This window comes from Saccopteryx leptura, chromosome 10 (assembly GCF_036850995.1).
Source record: "Saccopteryx leptura isolate mSacLep1 chromosome 10, mSacLep1_pri_phased_curated, whole genome shotgun sequence".
Classification (NCBI taxonomy): domain Eukaryota; kingdom Metazoa; phylum Chordata; class Mammalia; order Chiroptera; family Emballonuridae; genus Saccopteryx; species Saccopteryx leptura.
The window spans coordinates 59,168,368-59,194,791 of record NC_089512.1 but is presented as its reverse complement, the minus strand read 5'-3'; the positions used below and the strand labels follow the sequence as shown (position 1 = coordinate 59,194,791).

At 46.4% G+C, this 26,424-nt stretch overlaps 1 protein-coding gene across 2 annotated transcripts in view; it reads right to left on the bottom strand.

Moving 5' to 3' along the window:
- Nucleotides 1-26,424, bottom strand: part of CACNA2D3 (calcium voltage-gated channel auxiliary subunit alpha2delta 3) — a 1,028,076-nt gene that overhangs the window by 425,093 nt on the left and 576,559 nt on the right. For both annotated transcript variants that reach the window (XM_066350330.1, XM_066350329.1), the window contains exons 10-11: nt 22,549-22,638; nt 12,768-12,881 (exon numbers count right to left, since the gene is read on the bottom strand). In XM_066350330.1, the coding sequence (XP_066206427.1) occupies nt 12,768-12,881; nt 22,549-22,638 (204 nt within the window). The remainder of the gene's footprint in view (nt 1-12,767; nt 12,882-22,548; nt 22,639-26,424) is intronic.

Below are 26,424 nucleotides of genomic sequence, written 5' to 3'. Positions count from 1 at the left end.
AGAATAAAAACCCAGGAAATAAGAACTGGATGTGTCATTAGCCAGCAAATAGTGCTGAACTTATTCAGCAAGCTTTCAGTTGTGACCAGGTGTGCCCGGGTGTTAATAAGCTAATGAGCCTCAGCACCAGATCCACAGGGCTTTGTGTGCATGGGGCTGGGACTCTGTAACCACACTTCTGCTTTGCCAGCTGTCTGGCCAGGCTCCGCCCATAGGGTCGGGGCGGGGGTGTAAGGATGGAGGAGGAAGGCACTTTGCCTGCTGGCTTCTTGTTCCCAATGCCAACACTCCAGAAAGGCTTCTTTGCCCCAGCAGGGAAAGTTCATTCCAGTAGCTTTTCTTGTTTGTCCTGACCAGGACTCAAACCCAGGATGCCCATATGCTGGGCTGACACTCTATCCACTGAGCCAATCAGCCAGGGCAAAAATTCTTTGTATTAAGCTTTCTCATTAAAATAACTGGTGGGCTTCTGCTCCTGACTGGAACCTGCCTGATCCAGTGGGGATGTAACTGTTACCAGTGGCATTTCTCAGACTGCTTCACCTGAGACTAGCAGTCTTTGCTTGCAGGGCTATGGAGGGTGTAAAGCCAGTATACAAGGCCAGGGCCACCATCACAGCAGCCGCGTGGCCCATGCAGGTTCGCATTGGATTCGGGCATCGGTAAAGAAACAACGGAGCCACAAACTGGTGGGCCATAGTCTTTAATCCTAGCTTGCACCCGGTGGGCAAGTAAAAACACACACTGGGCTCCAAAACCCACTCACATTCAGTGCTCACAAAGCCACTGACTTATCCGAGTTTCCTAGAATCAAAGGTTTCTAGCTCACCAGCCTTATTCTCCTCAGTTCTCCATCTCCTTCCTTATCCCAGATACAAACTCTACACAAACTGGCATCTCACTCAGCACTCCGCCATCTTGGCTGCTTCTCCTGGCCTCCTCCACGTGGCCTCCTTCTGCTCTCTGCTCTGCTCTCTCCTCTAATGATAATCTCAGGAGCCAAGAACGCAAGCTCCCGCTTCGTCCCCATTTTATATTGTAGCTTCACAACCTCTAATCCAATATACAAAATAAGGAAGTCTCTAATACAAAGTCACTTCTCTGAGGCATGACTGGATTGTACCACCCCACATCAAAAAGGGTGGGAAAGGCTTAATCCCAAAACCAAGCCCCAGGCTACAAGGATTCTCAACACACATTAATATCACCTGGGCGATGGCCTCGTCGTGGGCAGCGCCGTCTTTAACAAAGTGAGCATAATGTATTTTACCTGCCCAACAAAGGGGGTACGAAAATCCTTATAACTCACATAGTGTGTCCTATGAGCCCCTATCAAAATGCCGATTCCGGGGTGGTATGTGCAGAGAATGGAACTCAGGAAACATTTTTATAAGTAATCCCCAAACTGTCAGCCACTGTTTGAGATCACAGGTGTGGAAACAGTGTGGCATGGTTAAGGATCAAAGTCCTGAGCTTCAATAGCTATGGGCTCTGGGCAAGTGACAATCTCCCTGAGCCTGAGGTCCCTCACCTGCAAGAAGAGACCAGCCATAGGAGTGTCTACCCATAGGGCAGAGCTAAGAACTGAAAGACAGAAAGAAAGAAAGCAGTGTTTGACTCTGTACCTAGCATGGGGCTGGGTGGGACCTCCCTGTAGAGTGGCTTTGATATCCATTTATAGAGGATGGTGGGGGTCACCTGGGAATGGGCACTGTCCCCAGTGCTTTCTGAAGACAGCGTGTCTGGAGCAGGGAAGAGACCCAGCCCTGCTGTGGCAGGGAAGTGCCCACAAGGCTGTCTCGAGCCCCTGACATGAACTAATTTTTCGGTGGCTGGCAGCAGTCATGCTTCAACGGGCCTCATTCCTAACTTGTCTCGTCATGTTCTTGCTGGAGTCACAAGATGTAATACCAGCAGAAGTAATTAAAAATAAACTGGGAGACAGCGAACCATTGCGACTCTCCCTTCAGCGGCTAGGGGGGCCGTGTGAGCTCTCACCACAGTGACAGCAAACGTCGCCTCCCGTCATACTGTTGACTGACCACGAGAAATGAATGCCCCTGCTATTTTCCTAAGACAGCTTTAGGATTTATCACCCGGAAAAAATACAGCAACCACACACACTCACCCAAAACTTTCAGACCAACATGTGACTTCAGTCAGGGATGGAGAGATGAAGGGTGGGGGAGGACAGGAACGTGTAACCACCCAACTGAGCCCTGAAGTAAGTCAGCAGTCAGAAACATGACCATCTTGGAGCATTTATAGGAAGAAAAAAAACTCCACCTCCCACCCCCCACCCAAATGAAATGAGTTATGATGAGGAGCATCAATATCAAAACTACATATACAGCCCTGGTCCAGGCAACGAAGCCTGACTCCCCACACCGCAGTCTGAGAGAACTTTTGAAAACAATCAGCTTATGCCTCTCCTTGCTCAAGATCCTTCCATGGCTCCCGGCTACCCTTGGATCACAATCCCAACTCCTTACTGTCCTGCAGTCTTCCCTACGACACCTCCCTGCACGAAACATGTTCTAGCCACCTGCTCTTCGTCCAGCCCCTCCCACACGCCCAGCGTCTCCTCCTCCGGGACTCTGAGGAGAAGGGTTGGAGGACTGGATGACAGAAGGTTAAGAAATTAAGCAATAAAAACATATATGCATAACACACAGACATAGTCAACAGGGTGGTGATAGCCAGAGGGGAAGGGGCGGGGGGAGGTGCAGGTGGACAAAGGCGGGGGATGGGGACATGGGGACAGAAAGAGACTGCGTGAGGCAATGGGCATACAATTCGATGCAGTGTGCAGGTGGTGATTTACTGAGTTGCACTCTGAAAACCTGTACCCCTGTAAATCCAACTAAAAAATCTTAACAATACACTGCTCCCTTGGCCCCTCCCTCCAGCTCTCTTCACTCCCACGTGCTCTTCCTCTGCCACCCCTCCCCTGGCTCTGGCCCTGGCTTGTCTCCTTCAGGCAATTTGCCAGGCTTTCTAATTAACCAGTCTTTTCACTTGTTACTGTGACCTGCCTTGTGCTCTCTGGGAGCTCCTTGGAGCTGCCACGTCAGCCCCACACTCCTGGGCTCCGGCAGGACTGTGGACACAGTGGCCCTCCACAAAAGCCTGTGGAACGCACGGATTACCTGCATATAGCTACTCCTTTCCCTCTACTGCCTCTCCCGACAGCTCCTGCCTCCCTTGGGCCCCATGTTAATATGCTTCTATGAGACAGGGAACATACAGAGCCAAAACACGGGTAGGATGTGGTGGGAAGAATGTTTGGAGACCTCTCCTCTACAAGCAGTAGAATCTTAACGCCTTCTCCAGTGGCCTGTGGTTGTGGGTAAATCCCTTCTCTTCTCAACTGGCTCAAAGGACAGCAAAGAAAATGCTTTGTAAAATCATTTTAAAAATCTGACTTATTTAGGCTGACCAGGTGGTGGCGCAGTGGATAGAGCGTCGGACTGGGATGCGGAAGACCCAGGTTCGAGACTCCAAGGTCGCCAGCTTGAGCATGGACTCATCTGGTTTGAGCAAAGCTCACCATCTTGGACCCAAGGTCACTGGCTTGAGCAAGGGGTTACTCGATCTGCTGAAGGCACATGGTCAAGGCACATATGAGAAAGGAAGCAATGAACAACTAAGGTGTTGCAACAAAAACTAATGATTGATGCTTCTCATCTCTCTCTGTGCCTGTCTGTCTGTTCCTCTCTCTGACTCTCTCTCTGTCTCTGTAAAAAAAAAAAAAAAAAAAAAAAAAAAGATTGTTGCTTGTAAAAATCTGACTTATTTAAAAATTTAAAATCTGACATATGTCACTAAGCATAACACCAAGTCCATTCATACTGTCACAACTAGCAAGATTCTATTCTTTTTTATAGCCAAGGAATATTCCATTTTATATATGCACCACATCTTTTTTATCCACTTGCCTATTGATGGGCACTTGGGTTGCATCTAAATCTAGGCTATTGTAAGTAATGCTGCAATGAACACAGGGGTGCATATATTCTTTCAAATTAGTGTTTTGGTTTTCTTCAGATGTATACCCAGAGGTGAAATCACTAGGTCATAAGACAGTTACATTTTTAATTTTTGTAAAACCCTCCATACTGTTTTGCATAGTGGCCGTGCCGATGTGCATTCCCAATAACAGTGCATGAGGGTTCCCTTTTCTCCACACCCGCACCACTATTTTCTGTTTGTTGATTTATTGGTACTAGCCATTCTGACAGGTGTGCCCTGATAGAGGAAGACAAATGCCACATGATTTCACTCATAAGTGGAATCTAAAGAACAAACTAAACAAACAAACAAACAAACAAAACAGAAACAGACTCATAGATGCAGAGAACAGACTGATGATTGCCAGAGGGGAGGAGCGAGGAGGACAGACGGGTGAAAAAAATGAAGGGATTAAAAAGTACTGAGTGGCAGTTACAAAACAGTCACAGGAATGTGAAGTACAGCACTCTGGAGGGAATATAGTCAATAACACTGTAATAACCATGCATGGTGCCAGGTGGGTACTTGAATTACTGGGGAGATCACTATATAAAAAAATATTACATAATTGTCTAACTGTAATATAATTGCTGTACACCTGAAAATAATATTGAATGTCAACTGAAATTAAAAAGTAAAATTAAAAAAGTATTTTAACACTACGGGACTAAGTTACACACAATGCACTATACACATGTTTATCACAGCGATACTTATAATGGTTATAAATTGGTAGCCATCTCAATACCAATAAAAATAAATAGACATGTTTTGACAAGAAAGAAATCATTTCAAAGTCAGAGAAGGAAACGATGTAGTTTAGGGATAAATAAAGGAAAGATTTTCTTCCAAATTGCTTAAGATTCATTAAGGGTTGGGTTCTTAAGTGAATAAGGGTTGACTCTACTCAGAGATTTGGCTTCCCAAAGTGGCCCATGCCCCACAGAGAAGAGAGAGTAATTCGCAGAGAGCCTTTCCTACTTCCCAGGCCTCTAGGACTCGGCATGAATGAAGCTTTAGCTTCCAAATTATGTCAAGGGCAGGAGGCCTAGGGCAAAACCCCCAAGAGTGCCCCTTCTTGGAGATCCAAGTGACTCCAGCTCAAATGACTGATTCACAACAGTGTTTACAAAAGTGCTCCAAAGTCAGGCCCCAACCTGGTCTGTGATCAAGGGCTTCCCGTTGTCCCCACACCAAGACCTGCTTTGCCTCACTCTTCCTGGTGCTCCTCCCCGGGGCCACCAAGCATCCTCCAGGGACACTGAGCCCTGGCTGTCTCTCAAGGGTCTCACACCACAGGCCTGGCTGTAGTCCTGGAGGTAACTGAAGACACAGAGCACACAGAACTAAAACAGATTTCATCTTAGAAGTCCTCTGTCCTCTCAGACGAGGGGAGTCATTCAGTTACACTCTTCCTGAGGCAACACAATGCCTGCGGTCTGACGACTTCTGAGATCCCCAAACCCCGACACTCTGCAGACCCTCGTGTACTTCGGGGCAGGAAGGCCAAGGAAGTGAACTTATTGACCAAGTGATAATGTAAGTGGGATGACAGCTCTTTCTCGGACCTGAGGTCATTTTGCTTTTCTTTGGCCATTGGTTAAGGGCCTCAGCACTCAATGGTTGGGTTGCCATTTCAGATCAAATTTTAGTTATGAAACTGTGAATTGGCTACATAGCCTCTTGCTGCCTCAGTTTCTTCATTTATGAAAAAAGAGATAACAACAGTACCCACTTCATGGGTTTTCCATACAAATATCCATGAAGTACTTAGAACAGTGTCTGACAGCACTCAGTGAGAGTACCTCTTGTTAGCTTTGCTTTCTATATGTAGATACAGGGACCAGTTTAAAGCGTTCTCTTGTTGAGAAACGTTCTGGTTCAGGGAAGTATACTAAGCATCCAAGTGCTGCCCACATTTCTATCACAGACCCACACGAAGGACAGATAATACAGGGCCATGTGACTGGTACAGAGGCCACTGTCTATCACAAAGCAAAGAGCTATGAGCCCATGAGTAGGTCAATTCTGGTCCTACCATGAAGGGGGTACCAAGGGTTCCATTTTATTTGGATTCAGAGAGTCTCTGCTTTCCTGGGTCCTGGCAAAGAGGAAATCTGATTCTCTCCAGAATGTCCCCTGGTACGCCAGGGACCTGAAAGCTGTGACACTTCACCATGTGCTCATGTCACCATAAAACAGGGTTCCAGAGGCCATTAGGGCTAACGTTTATGAAAATCCGACATCCCGGGCACTGGAGGCAGCCCCAGTTTGGTACCCACAGCTCACTTTCCTTCTGAACAGCCCTGTCACCATGTGCTGCACCCAGCCCAGAGGGCAGTGCGAAAGGAGAAGGGGGAGGGCGGAAAGGATAACTAAAAGCTGGCTCCACAGGTTGAGGGGAGATACCTACAGCATAGAGAAGGGTTTACCATCAGGGCTCCACACCCTCCTCCATTTAATCTGTGGTTAGTACGGTCACCAAGTAGAAAGAGCAATGAAAACACAGGGAGAAATTGCCCCCACCATTCTGAATTCAGCCAATACATAAAACTAAGGGCCTCTCAATGACTTTCAACAACACACTGATTAGTTTAGATTGGGGGGCTGGCCAACACTGTCTTAAAGGGCCAGATAGTAAATATTTCAGGTTTTGTGGGGCACATGGTCTTGGTCACAACTATTTAACAGTAGACAACATATAAACAATTGGGTATGGCTATATTACAATAGTACTTTATTTATGGACAGTAAAAATTTGTATTCCATACAATTTTCACACATCATGAAATATTATTCTCCTTGGGGCTTTTTTGGGGGGCCATTTAAAAATGTGAAAAATCATTTATTCATAGCTGATAGGCCTCAAGAAGCAAGCAACGGATTCGATTTGCCCCATGGGCCATAGTTTGCAACCCTTTCTTTAAATCACTTATTTACCATTTCTTACTATTCACTCTGCCTTGTCATCATGGGAAGTCATGATAAATAATTCCATGAGTATTTTTTTAGTTCACTTGGAAGAGCAACTACATAGATGGCAGGTATGACCATTTTTCTAATTTAACTTTAGGCAGGTTTATTAGAGCAGATCCTAGAATGAGTCCCTTTCATGTTGAGAGGTTCATATTTTATTCCAAGTGTGTAAGAGCTGCTGTTAAGCCACAAACCAATGGAAATCAGGCAAAAGTAAATGGCATCCAATAAATGAATAAATAGCCCCTCATTTCTGCACTCAGAAATAAAATGCTGGCAAGGGACACATTGCATAGGCAACTGCTGCCTTTGCAGACTCATAGTTAAATCACCAGTAATGCATTCCTTCTCCCTACTCATTCTAAAATGATTCATTAATCAATTGCCTCGAGCAAAGCCCTGGTCTGGTGGTAGATGGCTTAGAAAATGACATCCACAAGTGCTCCCTGGGCCTGCTTCCTACTTCCTCCTCTTTTTCCTTTCTGGGATCCCAGCTGCCATAGTGTAAGAAAGTCCAGAAAACTCCTGGTGTGGCCCTGGAGGATTAGACACCACGTGGAGAGAGGGACCGTGGCCAGGAGAACCGAGGAAGCCCAGCCAAGCTCCCAGCTGCATGCAGATTAACTATAGACCCCACCTGACACCACATGGTACAGAGGCACCACAGAATTAACCCTCAGAATTCCAAAAAATAATGAACTGTTAGCTTGAAACCACAAAGTTTGCGGATGTTTTATAGTATTACTATATAAATGATTGTCTTTCCTTTCTCCCTTTTCCTTGCTTCTTTTGCTATATAACAAGTTACCAAAAATGTAGTGGCTGAAATCAACACATGTGTTATTGCAGTTTCTTTGGGTCCAGAGTCTGGACACAGCTTAGCTGAGTCTTCTGTTCACAGGCTCCCAAGGCTGCAATAAGGTGCTGGCTGGGTTGTAATTTCATCTGGAGGACCAACTAAGGAAGGCTCTGCTTCCTAGCTTGTTCAGATTGTTAGCAGGATTCATCTCCTTATGGTATCAGAATGAGGGCCCAGCTTTCTCCTGAATGTTGGCTAGAGGATGCCACCAGGTCCCAAAGGCTGCCCTCAGGTCCTTGGCACAGGGCTTCTCCAAATAGCATCTTATTTCATCAAACTGGCAAGATTAAAAATTAATAGCAAGATATTTTTCCTTTCTGCTCCATTCCAGAGAATTCTGTGACATCGAAACACATAAACATATACACATACACATGCATATCCATTCTCTTCCTGCTACTTCTCTGTGCAGGTGCAGGTAATAAATGTACATAAAGCCCAGTGGGGTTTTTACCCTGTGTCAGCATGAGATGATGGGCAGTGTCTAAGCAGTCATCTTCTCTGTTATTTTGAACATTATATATTTAGCAGAGGGTTATGTCATGCTGTAGTTGGTAATCTTCTAGATCACAGAAGATTGTCTCTGTGCTCGGGGAGTGTCCAGTCCCTCTTTTAAGGGTTCTTAATTAAATAAGGTCCACCCATGATAATATCCCTTGTGATTAGATCTAAATTAACTGATGAGACCTTGATTACATCTGTCAAACACCCTCACTTTTACTATATTTTATTGGTTAGAAGCAAATCACAGGTCCCACTCACACTCCAGGCGAGGAGATTATACAGGGAATAAAAACACCAGGGGGCAGGATCATGACACTGTCCTGGGGTGTCTATGCCATGCTTCTCAGCAGGGCTGAGACTGTTCAGAGATACAAAATCTGTCTTCAAAGACTCACCTAACCCATGAAAACAGAAAACAGGCCCAGAAGTGATTATAGTACTGGACCTGAACTATGCTTCCCTTAGGACCATTCTGAGCGAGTCTAAAGTCTAGGGTTCAGGCAGGGCAAAGATGACCTCTGGCCAGAGGAGAAAAGGGAAAGTTCAGGGCAGACCCCAGAGAACGGAACAAATCCCAAAGGATGGGGAATACACGTCACACCTCACACCAGTGAAAGAACAAGTTCTTGTGACTTCTGAAGAGTACACCTATGGGCACGGAGAAGTGGGCTTAGAGGAAAGGACAGAGTGGTGAAGGTCATGGCCAAATAGTGCACGAATCCGCCATCTAAGGAAGCAGCCATTTCTCAGCTCTAGCCATTTGTTGTTGTTATATGAGAACATTATAAAAGTGACAAGTAAGTCTGCTTATAAGAAAAACTAAAACTTTAAAATCTTTATATACCATAGCCAGATTTTTAAATGATGATCAGTAGCTGGCGGTATTTTAAACAAAGTAGGGGCCAAGAAACATACCTGGGCACTGGATTCGAGTGAGAGAACGGGTCCTTGTAAAGGCTGACAGACGGGAACAGAAGCAACAGAGCCCACAGGGTCACAAGGCCTCCTCCCCGGTCACATCTTATGGCAGGAGTTCCCCAAGCATGGCTCTCCACCCACAGAGAACACCACGTGGGAACCTGTTAGAAATGCACTCTCAGGCCCATGGAGCCCTGTTGATCAGAAACACTGGAGACGGGTAAGCAGTGATGTGGGACAAGCCTCCCAGGGTTCTGATGCTCGCTCACGTTTGAGAAAGACTGTCATATGGGAATCCGGCTTTAGCCTCACTTTCCATTTTCCTTCTTCTGAACCCATTTCCTGTTTCTGTGATCTGGAAGATTACCAACTACAGCACAACACAAGCTTCTACTAAATATCTAATGTTCAAAATAACCAAGAAGATGACTGATTAGGCACTGCCCATCATCTCACGCCGACACAGGGTAAACCCCACTGGGCTTTATGTACATTTATTACCTGCACCTGCACAGAGAAGTCAGCAAGAAGAGAATGGATATGCATGTGTATGTGTTTATGTTTATGTGTGTGTGTATGTATATCAATATCATGGAATTCTCCAGAATGGAGCAGAAAGGAAAGGTATCCTGCTATTAGTTTTTAATTATAGAAAAAACCCCTCTTGCTACAGAAAGAAACCTGCTTCTGCTTGATAGTATTTTATAAATAGATGAAACTATTTTTGCGCAACATTGAAATTTCCAGGTTCCTGGTTCCAATCAATCCAAGGAAGCACCTGGCCTAAAGTCAATATTGTTTCTTTGGAAAGATATGTTGAAATTTGTGTTTTGTCTGAAGAATTACGACTTTGCAGCCCTCATCCCATGCCTCTCCCTGCAAGTAATGCCATAATGTTTAAATACGAATATTCCTGGGCAACTGCTCTCCATCAGGTCTCACCAGGAGGGAGGGAGTCATGAGATTCTGCATGGAAGATACAGGATAGCAAGTTTGGTGTTAATGGAACTGCTTCTTCTTTTTTAACAGAGACAGAGAAAAAGACAAAGAGAGGAACAGATAGGGACAGATGGACAGGAAGGGAGAGAGATGAGAAGCATCAATTCTTCATTGCAGCACTTTAGTTGTTCATTGATTGCTTCCTCATCTGTGCCTTGACAGGGGGACTACAGCAGAGTGAGTGACCCCTTGCTCAAGCCAGTAACCTTGAGCTCAAGCCAGTGACCTTAGGCTCAAGTGAGAAACCTTGGGCTTTAAGCCAGCAACCCTTTGGGCTCAAGCCAGTGACCACAGGGTCATGTTCTATGATCCTATGCTCAAGTTAGCAACTCCATGCTCAAGCCAGTGACGCCACGCTCAAGCTGGTGAGCCCACACTCAAGCTGTATGAGCCTGTGCTCAAGCCAGTGACCTCAGGGTTTTGAACCTGGGTCCTCTATGTCTCAGTCTGATGCTCTATCCACTGAGCCACCACCTGGTTTGGCATTAGAGCTGCTTATCTTCTTTTATTTAAGATGGTCCCAAGTGATTCAAAATATCCTTCAGCATGCTGTGAGATGCCATAGCATCTGGGAACACTCCACTGGTCATGCAGAGTACGCATGACCCTACCCATGTTTCCGTGCTGTGTCCTCCCTCCCAGGCCCGTCCCTCAGCCACACCTCAGGGTTGTACACTAGGCCGCAGCCATGCACCCAGCGCCGAGCTGTACACTGCAGGCATGTACGCCTACCCAGCCTGTTCCTGCCTTCATGTCACCTGACACATAGCGTCCAGATCACCTGGTCCACCAGTGAACACCCACCTTACTCAGGATTCCAGGGTTGCATTCCCACCCAGCCTGCTCCTGCCTTCATGTCACCTGACACACAGCGTCTAGATCACCTCGTCCACCAGTGAACACCCACCTTACTCAGGACTCCAGGGTTGCATTCCCACCCAGCCTGCTCCTGCCTTCATGTCACCTGACACACAGCGTCTAGATCACCTCGTCCACCAGTGAACACCCACCTTACTCAGGATTCCAGGGTTGCATTCCCACCCAGCCTGCTCCTGCCTTCATGTCACCTGACACACAGCGTCTAGATCACCTCGTCCACCAGTGAACACCCACCTTACTCAGGATTCCAGGGTTGCATTCCCAAGGTAGTGCTTGTTGTGGGAGCTGCATTCGGCCACATTTATTCCCAGATAACTCAGGCAGGTGCTATGTCAGAGTCCTACCTCCTCTTAATAAGCCCAGCACAGCTAGCTTCTCCTCCAGCCTCGGAAGTGATGGCTGCTGCTAAGGCTGAGCACCAGGGGAAGGACCTGGGGTCCATTTGGGGACCATATTGCACAAAAGGTATGTATCTTTAAATCCTAGACGCACACTTGGTGAGGTAAGAGACCCATGTTGTCAGAGACATGCGGGGACCAAGAACGAGTGAGGAACTACAGAATGACACTCCGCGCGCCCTCAAGGGTACATGCTCCCTGGATACATCTGAGAGCACACTATCATTTGTCTTCTGTTTCTTATTGCCACATGTGTATGGTTAGTTCAATCCAAGAAATTAAATATACAAAGTAGAAAAAGCAGGGTAGACTTGTTCTGGATGGTCTCATGCACCTATAGAGACAGTCAGAGTGGCATGGGCAAGGGGGATCAGAGAGCACCTTTGTGGTACCCCCAGGTTAGCACCCAGGCTGACTGACCTCTTTTTCCTGTTGAAGTGCACCATTTAGGTAAGATTGTGCTTACCAACTTCCCACCTGATGATTGGTGCCTACTCCAGAAACTTATTAAAAACATGGCTTGCTGGGCCATATCCTCAGAGATTTTTTTTTCTGTAGTTGTAGAATAGGGTCCAAGTCTCCATAATGTAAGAGCTTTTCCCAAGAAATTCAGAATGGCTAATAGCTCAAGGAACCTCTGGGTTAAGGCACTCAAGTGGAACCAAAAATATTAGTACCCATCATTTACACCCTAACACATGGGTTCCACAGATAAATAAAGGCCCACCTGGAAAGCAAAGAAGTAATCAGGATAGAGAACAAACTTTGACATGGGTGGGGAACAGCACTGGGCGGGGGGTGGATGTGGGCTCGAGAAGGAGCTGCAGAAACACAGGAACATAAAGAAGATGGCTGTGGGGGGCACACTGGCTCCACCACTCCGTAGGTGCTGGGCCACCAACTCCAGCTCCCTGGGGCACAAAGAGAAGCCTGCCCCACACAGACAAAGTGTACTTCACAACGGATCTGTTAACTAAATGTGCCGAAATGTCTTTTCAGGTTTCTGCTTCCTTCCAAAACTGTTTTGAGAACAAGGAAATCCGTAGTTCCATTTTGGTGAACCCAAAAACCCAATGCATGGGAAAAACACAAGGCTGAGAAACCCTAGGTCATGATGAGATGAACTCTACACGGAGCCCTTCTCTGGGAACAATCTGGAGGTTTCAACGCAATAAGGATCCTCTGTGGACCACATGGCGTAGCCAGCAGCAGCATCAACTTACCTTGCGGTCTGGCCAATTGTATTTAGCAAAGATTGTGTCATAGGTGTCCACTGCCCCATCGGTGATGAGCATGATGGCCTGGCTGCAGATGCTTCCTTGTCCTGTGTGGTTGAACTGTGGAGAGAAAGGAGTGCTAAATTAAAACACACACCAGGGAGCTCTGGATAGCCTTGGCTTAGGACGCCTCTCCAGAAGAGAGCTCATGTGCACCAGCAACATGGAGCCTGGAGCCTACAAAATAAGCCTCCCCCCACCCCCGCCCCGCTCCCACACGGATTACCAAATCTACTCTGACAACTTGGAATGAGATTCAGATTGCAGAACAGATTTCTACAAAACACACACACAGTGGAAGTGAGATTCTAACACACATACCCTCTCTTACCTTTAACTGTGAACAGTGCTGTGCTTCAGAATACAAGCCCAAAGGAGTTGGCATAACAACCTTTTTAGGAATACAGTGTATGGGCAGCAGGATATGTGCCAGGCAACATCTCTTTCAAAATCTGAGTCTGGTTTGAATGGGTCTAATGGGGACAAGCTGTACTATATAATAAAATCAAGGAGGTTGGCCCTGGCCGGTTGGCTCAGCGGTAGAGCATCGGCCGAGCGTGCGGAGGACCCGGGTTCGATTCCCAGCCAGGGCACACAGGAGAAGCGCCCATTTGCTTATCCACTCCTCCGCCGCGCTTTCCTCTCTGTCTCTCTCTTCCCCTCCCGCAGCCAAGGCTCCATTGGAGCAAAGATGGCCCGGGCGCTGGGGATGGCTCTGTGGCCTCTGCCTCAGGCGCTAGAGTGGCTCTGGTCGCAACATGGCGACGCCCAGGATGGGCAGAGCATCGCCCCCTGGTGGGCAGAGCGTCACCCCCTGGTGGGCGTGCTGGGTGGATCCCGGTCGGGCGCATGCGGGAGTCTGTCTGACTGTCTCTCCCTGTTTCCAGCTTCAGAAAAACAAACAAACAAACAAAAAAAAATCAAGGAGGTTGTAGATGGATAGGGAATAAAGTCAGGAGCAGAACAATTCAGATTAGAAGCTCAAGCACCCTTTTTGTAGGGTTTATTTTAAATATATATTTGTTAGCCTGTAACATTTTGCATTGTTTTTTTCACTCTTTTATTTTTTAATATTATTTTTATGAATTTTAATGCAGTGACATTGATAAGTCAGGGAACATATTTCAGAGAAAACATCTCCAGATTATTTTGACATTTGATTATGTTGCATACCCTTCACCCAAAGTCAAATTGTCTTCCGCATTGGTTTTTGTGTGATGTTATACATAGCATGCTGAAATTCCAAGATTGTGCCCACTGGTGTGCAAAACCCTAAATATCCTCAGTTTTCAGTTTCATATAACATTAGAATAAAAGACCCCCGCCTCTGGGCGAGGTAGGCCAGGGTGACCGAACTGCGCCTGCCGGGCCTTCGCATCCCTCCCTGGAATTAGCAGAGAAGATTCCCTTAATGAATGTTATTAATGCTACAATGCAAAGCAACACCATATCCTTGAAAAACCCTACAATTACACAATAATGCCAAGGCATGGGAAACACACAAATAAGTCTCAAACCTTCAGGAGTGAAACTCTGTCCATTATAATCTATAACGTTTATTCACTTACTCAGAAATTATTTACTAAAAGCCCACACAATGCTGGCAATGTAAACATACAAAAATCCCTTTCCAAGGACATTAACAGACACTTCTCCCAGGAAGAAATACAAATAGCCAAAAGATATATGAAAATATGCTCATCTTCACTAGCTGTTAGAGAAATGCAAATCAAAACTACAATGAGATACCACCTCACATCTGTTAGATTAGCTATTATCAACAAGACAGGTAATAGCAAATGTTGTAGAGAATGCAAAGAGAAAGGAACCCTCATCCACTGTTGGTGGAAATGTAAATTAGTACAACCATTATGGAAGAAAGTATGGTGGTTCTTCAAAAAATTAAGAATAGAACTACCATATGACCCAGAAATCCCTCTACTGGGTATATACCCCTAAAACTCAAAAACAATGATACATAAAGACACATGTAGCCCCATGTTCACTGCAGCATTGTTCCTGGTGTCCAAGACATGGAAACAGCCAAAATGCCCTTCAATAGAAGATTGGATAAAGAAGATGTGGTACATATATGCTATGGAATACTACTCAGCCATAAGAAATGATGACACAGTATCATTTACGACAACATGGATGGACCTTGATAACATAATACTGAGTGAAATAAGTAAATCAGAAAAAACTAAGAACTGTATGATTCCATACGTAGGTGGGACACAAAATTGAAACTCATGGACATGGAAAAGAGTGTGGTGGTTACCAGGGGGAGGGGAAGGGAAGAAAAGGAGGGGGTTAGGGGAGGAGGAGGGGCATAAAGAGAAACAAATACAGGGTGACAGAGGATGATTTGACTTTGGGTGATGGGTATACAGCATAATCGACTATCCAAGTGATGTGGAGATGTTTTCTCTAAATGTATGTACTCTAGTTGACCAATGTTACCCTGTCAATTTTAATTGTCTAAATAAAAAATATAATTTTAAAAATCCATTCCCTCATATAGTTATATTCTATTTGGGGAGACATCTAAAAACAAAGTAAATGAGCAAATTAAGTTGTATGTTTGATAATGGTGATGCTAAGAGGAAAAAAAGAAAGTGGAGAAGAAGAAGAATAGGAAAGGAGAAGGGGTACCTTTAGAAAAAGTAGTCAAGGAAGACCTCACTGAGCAGGTGGGAGTTGAGTAACAGGGGAAGGGCCCAGCGAGGGCAAACGAAGCAGTGCGGCAATGGCAGCAGGCGGACTGCGCCCAGCACACTCAGCCGGCAAGGACAGGCGCTGCTTTTGGATTTGCTGCTGCTCCTGGTGAACCAAAGAACTCATAGGACTTTCAAGTTTAAGTTTAATGCCGAATCTCTGTGAACTTAGCATTGTGATGTGGAGTTGGGGAATTTGCAGTAACTTGAAAGGACACTATAATTAATTGTATAGATGATGGATGAATAGATGAAAGGCAGGAATGAAGTGCCAAGTGGCCACACTGGGACAGAATAAAGCCAACTCAAAGCACGCATGGCCTACCATGGTATAGTGGAAAGCACCTCGCTCTGTCCCAGAACTACAAGCTGTGTGCCTGGGGTAAGCTCTCTTATCATGCCTTTTTCTTCATTTGTAAGATGGGAGTATCATGCTTACATAGTTGTTTCAATGTAGGTGAAATTTCATTCTATACTGGGCTACAAGTATAAACTTAATCTTTACCAGCCTCTGGGGTAGGCACTATCATTACCCCCTTTTACAGGTTGGGAAACTGAAGCTCAGAGAGATTGCCTAACTCGCTCAAGGTCACACAACCACTACCTACCACAGCTGAGATTTTAAGCCAAGCAGTCAAGGTCCAGAGTCTACTCCCAGACTCAGCACTCCCTACTGCTGCTGCCCAGTAAGGTCCTTGAGCAGATAGGGAGACATGGTAGGACTCCACAAATGTTCATTTCTTCCTCTTTCCTTTCCTTTCTTCTTTCCAGGGTTCCAGGGTCACTTGGCAGTCACCAGGGCTACCACCCTGAGAGTGAGGGAGTGCCCCTTAAATTCTGTGTCCCAGGCACTTGCATCATCTAAGTCCTGGCCCTGGTCACTTCTGCAACTCAGACTGGACAAGTAACCTTGAATTCATGAGTAGACATGGCCCATGACACAAATTAGTAGGTAGAAACACCTGACTACTAAAGCCATCATGCCACAAAGCTTTCCATATTCTACTATCTACTATCTTTACTGATATAACAATATTGCAGAAAACTCTTGCTGAGGCAGATTAAAATTGCAAATAACATTATTGCTTATTCCAAGAACTTCCTGAAAGAGCCATCAGTTCTTCAATAGAAAGTATCAAAGGACAATGTATAACCTAAGACTCTCTGAAACCCCCCCCACCCATCCACACCTTAAAAGCTTCCCCTTGCTCTGTCTACCAATCCTAAACTATAATATCAGGATTCTTACTTGGTCTTAACCAAGCCCCTTCCCTCTCCTCCACCCTGAAAGACCCACCTTCAAACAGACTTCACAGTCTCAATAAATGACTTTGTCTTTTTCATGCTGAGACATCACTACAGTTCCATTATCAGAGCACATTTTGTTCCCTACTGTAGCCTTGTGTTATTGACAGGTTGTTCTGGAGATGTTTTGGGCAGCCTGCTTTCAACACAGCCTCCAAGTCACTGAATAAACCCAGCAGCAGGACACTGAATAAAAGTGATCTATGCTTATAGTTAGCAGAGGCTGCAGAGGGAATCATGTCAGGAGAGCTTGGGGATGTTGTTCATGCAACTCATTTGAAAATATCCTGGAAAAACTCTACCAAAAAAATAAATAAATAAAGAGCAGAAAATGAAGATATCTAAATAACACAGTAGAAAAAGTGCCCAAAGCTGTTTATTTAAAGACATCACTTTCCTCTCTGGCTGAGTCCTCGCTATTCTCTGTAGCAATTTCAGTTGAAGAATTTTGGAGAATGCAATTAAATTCAAATGCTTTGATGAGTAATATCTCTTCTCTTCATATTTGTCTAGAACTTTTTTTATTGAATAGCAAGAGTGATGAAAGTGTTTTCCATAATAATAACAATGACAAGGATCCGATGATGAACCACAATTAGCTCAGTGGTTCATCAGTTAGTAGAGAAAAATTCAATGCATCCTGACATTTAAAGCATTTGGTTGTGATTAACAGTCTTTGAAATGTCACTGAATTTTATTTAATTGGCTAAGAAAAATTTTTTAAAGATAATCACTGCAAAGATCATATTCATCACCAAAAGAGATAATTGCAGTTGTCATATGACAAGGTAGATGCTAACTACTGTAGCAAATGGGCTCTGTGTTTCTTAGGGGATCTAATGAATGCAGCAGGACATCAATAGCCAGAGGGCCTTAGAAGTTTGTGGGAATGTGCCTTTCAAAGCTGTTTGTGCAGGAACTGCAAGCCTTTAAGTTATCTGAGCAAATACTGGAACTGAAATGCAAGTCATTGCAAAATAGAATTAACTCCACTTAGTTACAGTAACCTCTGGACCACTCTAAGTTCCAGCCATAATCACAATTTCAAGTGTGTGTGCATGTGTGTATGAGAGAGAGAAAAAGAATGTGTGTTTAAAAAATAAGTTTTTATTTTATATTACCTTGCAAAGAGGCATGATACACATAGAGAGAAATGTATCATGTAAAGATCATATTGGTGAAGTAGGAAATAGCTAGAGCTTCATTTTCATGAAAGATTAACCATCTCAGTTCTTTTGTTTGTTTTTTTTCCCCAAAGTGTTTGGCTATTTAAAAGCTGAATGGGTAAAGGGATTAAGCAAATAAATAAATAAATAAATAAATAATAATAATAATATTAAGAAGAAGAAGAAGGAGGAGGAGGAGGAGAGGAGGAGGGGAGGAGGGGGAGGAGGAGGAGAAGGAGAAGGAGAAGGAGAAGAAGAAAAGAAACTCATAGACACAGACAATATGATGATTGGAAAAGGTGGGTGAGGAAAGTAGAAGAGGGTGGAGGGGAGTAAACGGTGGTGGAAGGAGACTTGACTTGGGGGTAAACACACTACAGTGTGCAGATGTGTGCTGTAGAATTGTGCACCCAAAACCTCTATAATTTTATTAACTAATATCACTGCCCCCTCCCCCAAATAAAAGCCCGCTGGGAAGAGATGGAATGGAAATGCTTCCCTCTATGGATAAATGTGCACTAAAAAAATATGGTGCCAGTGTCAACCAATCTCAAGCGGGGATGTTTTGTAGCATTTTTTGTTCCTTCCATTCTTACTTTCTGGAATTTACATGGGACCCATAACTTTTTCTGATTGGCCAGGCCCTAAAGGGTTTTCCAGGTGGAGGCAGAGCACATAGGTATGTGGAGTATTTCTCTGGTTCAAAAGTACTTCTCTTACCAGGATTCAAGGGGAAAAAATCCACGTGTTAGTAATATCTCTGGATCTCAGAGGTGTTGGGAGTGTAATGTATCCTCTTGAAGTATACAAAGATACTATGCCTGAAGATGTGCTCACTGAGCTGGGACTTCTATGAGAGTCTACTCTTCTGGGTATGATATGATCGAAAGAGCTCCTGGCTTAACAAGTCTGAGCACTGGTTTCAACACATTTTGAAAAAAATGTGTTCACTACAGGACTTCTAGGCCTTTATGTACAAGAGCATCATGCGTTTCCCCACCTTGACCACAGCACCTACATGGGAGTATGTTGGCAGAACAGCATTCAAACGGGCATGCAATGGGAGACGCTGGCTTAGGGGTGTCTGAGAACAAAATTGGTAAGTGGGAGGGATGAGGAGAGAAAAGGAATGAGCGGGGAAAAAGAGAGGGGAAGATGAAGGACAGTGGGTAGTCCCGAGTCCTTAGGCAGGGAGGAAGACCAAAAAGCATCAAGAGTGGGAGCTACTTCTAGAAACCACAGGCAGCCTGGCAGCAGTGAGGCTGCCTACTGCCTCCCCGGTCACAGAGATGGCACTTCTCACTCAGCCTGGCACTGCCAAGAGAGGTCCAGGCACTGCTCCCCATGCTGAATTCTCCGCCCTCGTCTACCAGGACCGGCTTCGGGGCCCTGTGAGCAGCACAGCTGTGCAGGGCTATACGCCTGGCTCACTGCGGCTGTCACTCTCTTACAATTCTTAGCAACTTTCAAACAAGGAGCCTGCATTTTACTTTGCACAGGGCCTCACAAATAATGTGGCCAATGCTGGGTCTATTCCTCTCCCCATTTTACAGGTGAGGAAAATAAGGGGAAACTGAGCACAGTTTTCTCAAGCCCACAGAGAACCAGACTTCTCAGTCCTGCCTGCCTGACTCCAGAGGTCACAAACTTAACCACAGGACAAGTATCCTCTAACTCTCACTCCTCCACCACTACTGCCAAAGAGCAGAGAAACAGAAACTCACCACAGGCAGACTTCCCAACAAGGAACTCCCCAGCTCAACGTAGTCCACCCCTACTCTAGATACTAGGCTTTGGGGATGAGAAGCGAGCCAATTTTCCAACTGTGACAAGTCCCTAGAAAGGGCCTGTTGAGAGGCAGAGCTCTGCATCCCAAGCCTGGAAGAGGCATCTTTCCAGGGTTCAAACAGAATGTAAAGGAGCAGCTTGGCCCTTTGCTCTGGCCAGGAATGTTTCTACATTATAAATAAGCTGATAATAGAAATGTGCTGTCCTCAACACCGAGCTCTACATAAACGGTCATTGTCTGTGGCTGACAGCTCCTTGGAGTGAGACGATGGCCTCAGGTTGACACTGAGCACTTTTCCTTCTTATTCTTCGCTCCCCTGCAGTGGTGACACTGGCTCAGCGCTGAGCCCGAAAGAACCCTTTAAGTACCAAGAGATGTTATTGGTAAAAGAGTTTAGAATCAGGTCCTACCCTTGGCTTAAGAGGCCAGGGTAGCTGAGTAGGAACTCCAGTTTTGGAATCAGGCATAACTGAACGCCACATACGACCCACGCGGCGTCGGCTGAACGCGGCATCCTGACAACAGCCAGCCCCGCTGAGCTACCTGGGGACTCAGCGCAGCCAGGCTCTGAACCTCGACTGTCAGGCCTCCCAGCTCCTGACACACCTCAGCAGAGGCTGCTCCATGCAGTGCCTGTTTGCTTCAGCTACCCCCACCTTCTCCCCCAAGTCCTCATTTCTGGGCTCCCCGACAGTTCTGACAAGGTCCACCTGAGGAGAACACTGGAGGACACAGGGAGAAGCCAGCTTCTGGTGATTTCTCCCTCTCTGCTGTAAGGGCCCGAGCATTTCCTGGCCATGACTGTGTCTCCATCACAGCACCAGCTTCCCCAGGACAGGCCTCCCCACAGGGAGCCCAGCGAGGCCATCCCCTTCGCTGTCTGTCACCATCTGGAAGGCCACAGTGCCAAGGCTCTGTGGGAGCCCCGCCCTCCAGTTGCCCCTTTGCCCCAGCGAGGGCATCTCCCTGCTGGCATGAAGCTGTGGGTGGTGTCACTCCCTGTTTGGTTCCTCAGCTTTCCCATCCCCTGTGCAACCATTCCCAGAATTAAACTCCTGCTGTTTGACATACCTAGAGTGCTTTCTATTTTTCTGCTTCTTAACATCTTAACTGCACCTGGCTGATCCAAGCCATCATTATCTGTCTCCCAGATAATTTAGTGGCCCTCCTGCTATTGCCCTTGTCTTCCTATAGTTGCTTCTGAACACAGCAGCCAGCCAAGTGCTGCTAAAACCCAACCTGCATCATGTCATTCTCTGCTCGGACTCCAGTGACTTTCCATCCCAGCCAGAACGAGAGCCGAAGTCCTCACTAGTCTATATGGCTCCATCCAACCCGGCTCCTGCTACCCTTGAGATCTCATTCCCTCGCTCTCTCGCTCTCTTCCTCATTTTGTTCTTGTCACATTGGTCTCCTCACTGTAATCTAAATATGCCAAACACCCCTGCCTCAGGGCCCTTGCATTTACTATTCCTCTCTTTGGAATCCTCTTGCTAGAAGTTTCTGAAGGCTACTCCCTCACTTCCTCCAGGTCTCTCCTGTCACATCATCTCATCAGAGAGACCTTCCCTGGCCTCACCCTACAAAGCAGAAACTCCATATCATACTGACACAATGGTGCTGTTTTTCTTCATAGGGATACTCAACCTATCTGTCTTTTCTCACTAGAACTGGGATTAGCAAACTTCTATAAAGGGCCACATAGTAACTATTTTAGGTTTTATAGGCCATGTGGCCTCTAGTGCAACTAATAGACTCTGCCAAAAGCAGAGTAGTGCAAAAGCAGCCACGGACAATACACGGTCAGGTGGGCATGGCTGCATTCCAATGAGACACTGTTTACAAAAATGGTGCAGGCTGGATGTGGCTCCAATGCCAACATTTGCTGACCTTCGTATTAAAATGTAAGGTCCTTTAAGGCAAACAACTTGCCTATTCTGTTTCCTGGTGTATTTTCAGTGTCTGACATTAAAAAGCTTACAATACTTACTAACTAAATAAATGATACAGAACTTGCATTGATCAAGGTATTCATTATTTTTCCTACTTCCTTACCAGAATAACAAGAACACAAAAACCTCATGTTGTTCTACCTTAACATAATTGGATCCAAGGAAAAGAACCGCCAGCCTAACACTCCCCGACGTGTTTCATGGACTGTCAACAGGTACTACTGGAAAAAAGTTTGTGTTTAAAGTGTGGGAAACAGCAGGTTAAGCAGATTTCTTTCCTGCAGTACTTATTGGAGCCTTGACTATGGTGTTGTTTATTGAGAATCTCCAAGGAGCTGGAAGAGAGAGAAGGAAAAGTAGGAATAGCACTCCCTAAACATACTACACAGAGAAGCCCTTCACCCTCAGAACATCATCACATTCAAGGATTAGGTGTGATACACAATGAGAAATGAGTCTACTCCATAAAGACAATGAGAATGTCTCAGGTGAAAAGAAATCTGCATTATAAGGTGTACAGGTGTTGAGACACTTCTGGTTCCAGAGTCCATACGCCTTTTTGGTGGGTGAGTCCCCTGACCACACTGCACCACCAACTCTTCCCAGCAGGGGGCGGACTTGACCTCCCTGGCTGGACCTGGTTCCCCAGACCTCTCAGTGGCCACCTCACCCTCCCCTCTTCTGCCTGCGGATGCTGCTCAGTGACAGCCAGGGCAGATAACAATGCTGGTCTACAACTAAAAAAATACTCCCTCTATTCTGCTGGAGAAGAGAAAGGAAAGACAAAGAGCAGCTTACATCACTGAGAATGTTGAAGGCTTCATTCAGAGCTATATCCAGCATTCCGATTCCTTTGGCAAAAAGTTTGTCCAGATGCTCCCGGAAGTGCTGTAACAACAAAGCAGAAAATCCATTAGCGTCTGTCCTGTTATGTGGAAAGCCAGCCTCGAGTGAACAGGGAGGCAATGCCAAGGCGAGACCAAGGAATCTCAGACCCAAACGGTCAATTTTTTTTCTTTGAAATTAAAAATATGACTTACTTCATGCAAAATTTACCTTCCATATCCATGTTTTTTAGCTTTGATTCAATTTTAGAAAAAAAATTTGTTGAATTCTAGTGAAAATCTCTGAATTTGTCTGAAACTCCGGCTTTCCTCTCCAGTTTCATCTCCCATGACTCTCCCCCCCCCCCCATTCCCCCATTCCTGGTCACTTTTCGAACTCTGTGTTTGCTCATCTCCCCTGGGAACCCTCTCCGCACTCACTCCTCATCTCTCCTGCCAGGCTCCCCCACCCACTTTTGGGACCTTAGTTTGAACCCCTCCCTGCCTGAGATGCTTTCTCAGACCAGCCCCCTCTGAGATTGGCTTAGAATGTTTCCTTGGGACCCGATGCCGCCCCCTGCACACAGCACACCAGGTGTGTCATTGCCCCATTACATTCTGTCCCCACACAAGACTGAGAGGTTCCTAAGCATCCATCTGGTTGCTGACTCAGTCTCCCACAACTCTCTGATACACAGGAGGTGCTTGGTAACCATCTCCAAAAAGCAAGGATAAAGACTTGATTGCACGAGAAGTGTGACTATGGCCAGGGAGACACAGGCTAGAAATCAGAAGCGCTTCAAGGAATAGGCAGAATGGGAACGAGCGTGCTGGGAAGCCACCCCTCAGACCTCCCAGCTGTGTTTATTCCACAGAAGCCCAGCATCAGCTGGAGAGTTAAGGGGACAAAAGGAACTTACTGGAGCTCCACATATGTCTGCTCCCAACAAGCAAGCAAGAGTGAGTCCAGGGACAAGTGAGTGTGTGCTATGTCCAATGACCCAAAGCCCATGTCCATAGTGACACAGTTGCTTGGCATTATTTCCCAACTGACCCATTCTGAAACTATTTATTTCCTATTGAAATGAACTATTTTCTTCCCAAAGGCACCACACCCTACTCTTGGGGAAACTGGGAGGAGAGGTCACCAGGAGGGAGAGGGGCAGAGAGGGTGGGCTCATGGAACATGTTTGCTGGTGATTTCCTGCCTAGGACTGTTTTTCTCTTACTATGCCCTGGTACCCAGCAATGGCCCAAGCATGCCATCAGTATTCAGATGGTGACACCTGATATAGGACCTTGAAACTGATCGTAGAATCAGAACAGGTCATAGACACCATGGCTAACAGTTCTGTGATGCGTTTCTGCCTGGGACCCCTCAGGAAGCACCAGAGGCTTCTGCTCATGGGGACAGGCGGCAGCTTGCTGGCAAACCGGGCTTAAGTTTGAGTGGGCTCCTCACGGCGATTCAGCCTAAATGAAACCCGTGCCCAGCAAGATCATGGTTGAATGTAAAGCTGATCACTCACCACGGCGATACTCATATCACCCACGGACCCTTCCCTGGCCCAGCCTGCCCTCGGCAGTCACACCTCCACGTTCACCAGAGCAGCCCAGCTGCCCAAGCCTGCTCCACGCTAGCTTCTCAGCAGAGACCAGGTAGCTGAGTCCTCAGACAATCCTGTGAGGTTCCACCACCCACCTTTCAAGTGGGGAGACTGAGCTCAACACTGTGCCCACGGTCACATGCCTCCTAGCTGCCCAGCCCAGGCTCCGCCCCAGGTCAGCTTCACCCACTCTAATGCCCTCCTTCTTTCCTCTGTATGCCCGCTTTACTTTTTAGTATCTTGTAAGCCAGTCACTGGCCATGGGCTTGACATATACCTGGCTAGTCTGGCTCCAGAATGCTCCTTCTAATCTCTGTGCCTGGGCTCGGGCTTAGTCTACAGGAAATTATCAAGTGCTTGAGCGAGGGGGCAGAGGTATGCTGAAGGCCAGGGAACCAGGGAAACCACACTGCCAGGAACTGAGCACTGTGCTTCTCTGGTCTCCCTGCCTCATGTTCAAGGCCCAGCAGGAGACTCAACACGTGGCGGGTCCCCCATGAGCACTCTGAACACATCGGGCAGTTAGTGACTCTGAGGAAGCCCAGGTGTCCGGCTGGAGGTGAGCTGGAGGGGGTCAGGACAGACTGGCCTCGCTCACCAAGCGCAGCCTCCCTGGGAAACCGGATTCGTGGGTGGGGTGAGGGGACCACCGAGCGGTCTCACAACTGGCAAGTGTCGCCCCACGCACGCCACTCACACTTCTCACAGAGAGGCTGGCCGTCAACCAGCCCCAGGTTCGCAGGCAGTGACTGACCCTGCCTTGACAAGTGCATTCTATTCATCTGATGTCACTTCTGTCAACTGCATTTAATTGTGCTCAGTCACTCAATTTTAAACAGTATTTTTTTTAATAAGACAGGAACTCCATTTAATCTTTCTCTGAATCCATGTGTCGAAAGATGCTTCAGGCGATGGTTGCTCTTATTGCTGGAGACTTAAGGGTAAAATGTAACAACATGTCATGGAATTCACTTTTATAATGAGGTCAGCTGTGATTTTGTTTTTTCCTGGTACAAATCTGGTCCATATATTAGATGGAAAAAATATTTCCTCAGGTTAAGGGTTTCCAAATGATATCACAGATGAAGAACTCTGTTTCTTTCTCTCCCCTCTCCCTGCCATACAAACTCCATTTGCTCCTCCTCCATCACCTGAACCAAAGCGGCTTCTCCCTCCTGGTCTGCCAGGTGCACTGTGCCCTCAGCCCAACTCTCCTCTCCCACAGTCAGGCCTTGCCTTCCAGGAAAACGTCTCCTGATCAGCGTCCACTAACAACTGCTCTGTCCACTATGGTAGCCATGAGCTACATACAGGCAGCTATTTACAATAAATTTAATTAAAACAGCCTAAAATTAAAACTCAGTTCCTCATGCACACTGGCACATTTCAAGTGCTCAGCAGCCCCGGTCCAGTGGCCGCACTGGACGGTGAAGACGGAGCGCTCCATCACTGCAGGAAGTGCTATTGGACAGTGCTGGCCTGGAGACTCAGCCCTTCTCCTCACCAAGCCACTGACTGACCAGTGGTCCATCGGAGGGGCCTCTGAGGCTTGTATTCAATGGACACGTGTGATTTTTGCTTGTCCAGCATCCAGTCCCCTTCTTCTGATTTCCCTTCTCACCCGCAGCCCATAATTTATACGATTTAGGTAAGGCTAACAACTCTCTCCCTCCTTCCCGGATCAAGGTGTGGCCCATTCATCAGGCCTGACCAATCTGTGACTTCTGTCTCATTAGGAATTGGTGGACATGGGAACGGGACACAATCCATGAGCTTCTACTGACACGTGGGGAAGAAGACTCTCCACTGAGATGACTGAGACATCGGGGAGGAAGCCTGGGGCTGCCAGCAGCCAACTCACCACTGCACAGGAAGAGCTCACATGAATAAAGGTCACAGCCATGCAGAAAAAAGTCCACAAGAAAGAGGGCAAGATAGAATCATGAGAGCCTGGCTTGAGCCCCTAGACCCAGCCATGCTTACCTCTGTCAGGTATATGAGCCAAAGAATGTTTGCTTCTTTGCCTGACCAGATTTAGCTGGATATGGACCACTTAATGGAAAGGACTTTGATGCCCATGACCATCACAATGACCCTGACTGAGACAATACCTCCCGGAAGCTCCCCCTGCATGAGTATGATCTTCCTCGTCTTACCTACACCCGGGCCCTCCTCCCCTTCTTAACCGCTGTCACTGCACTTCACGGTTTTCTGGTTTTCACGCATTGTGTGAGTGCCTGTGA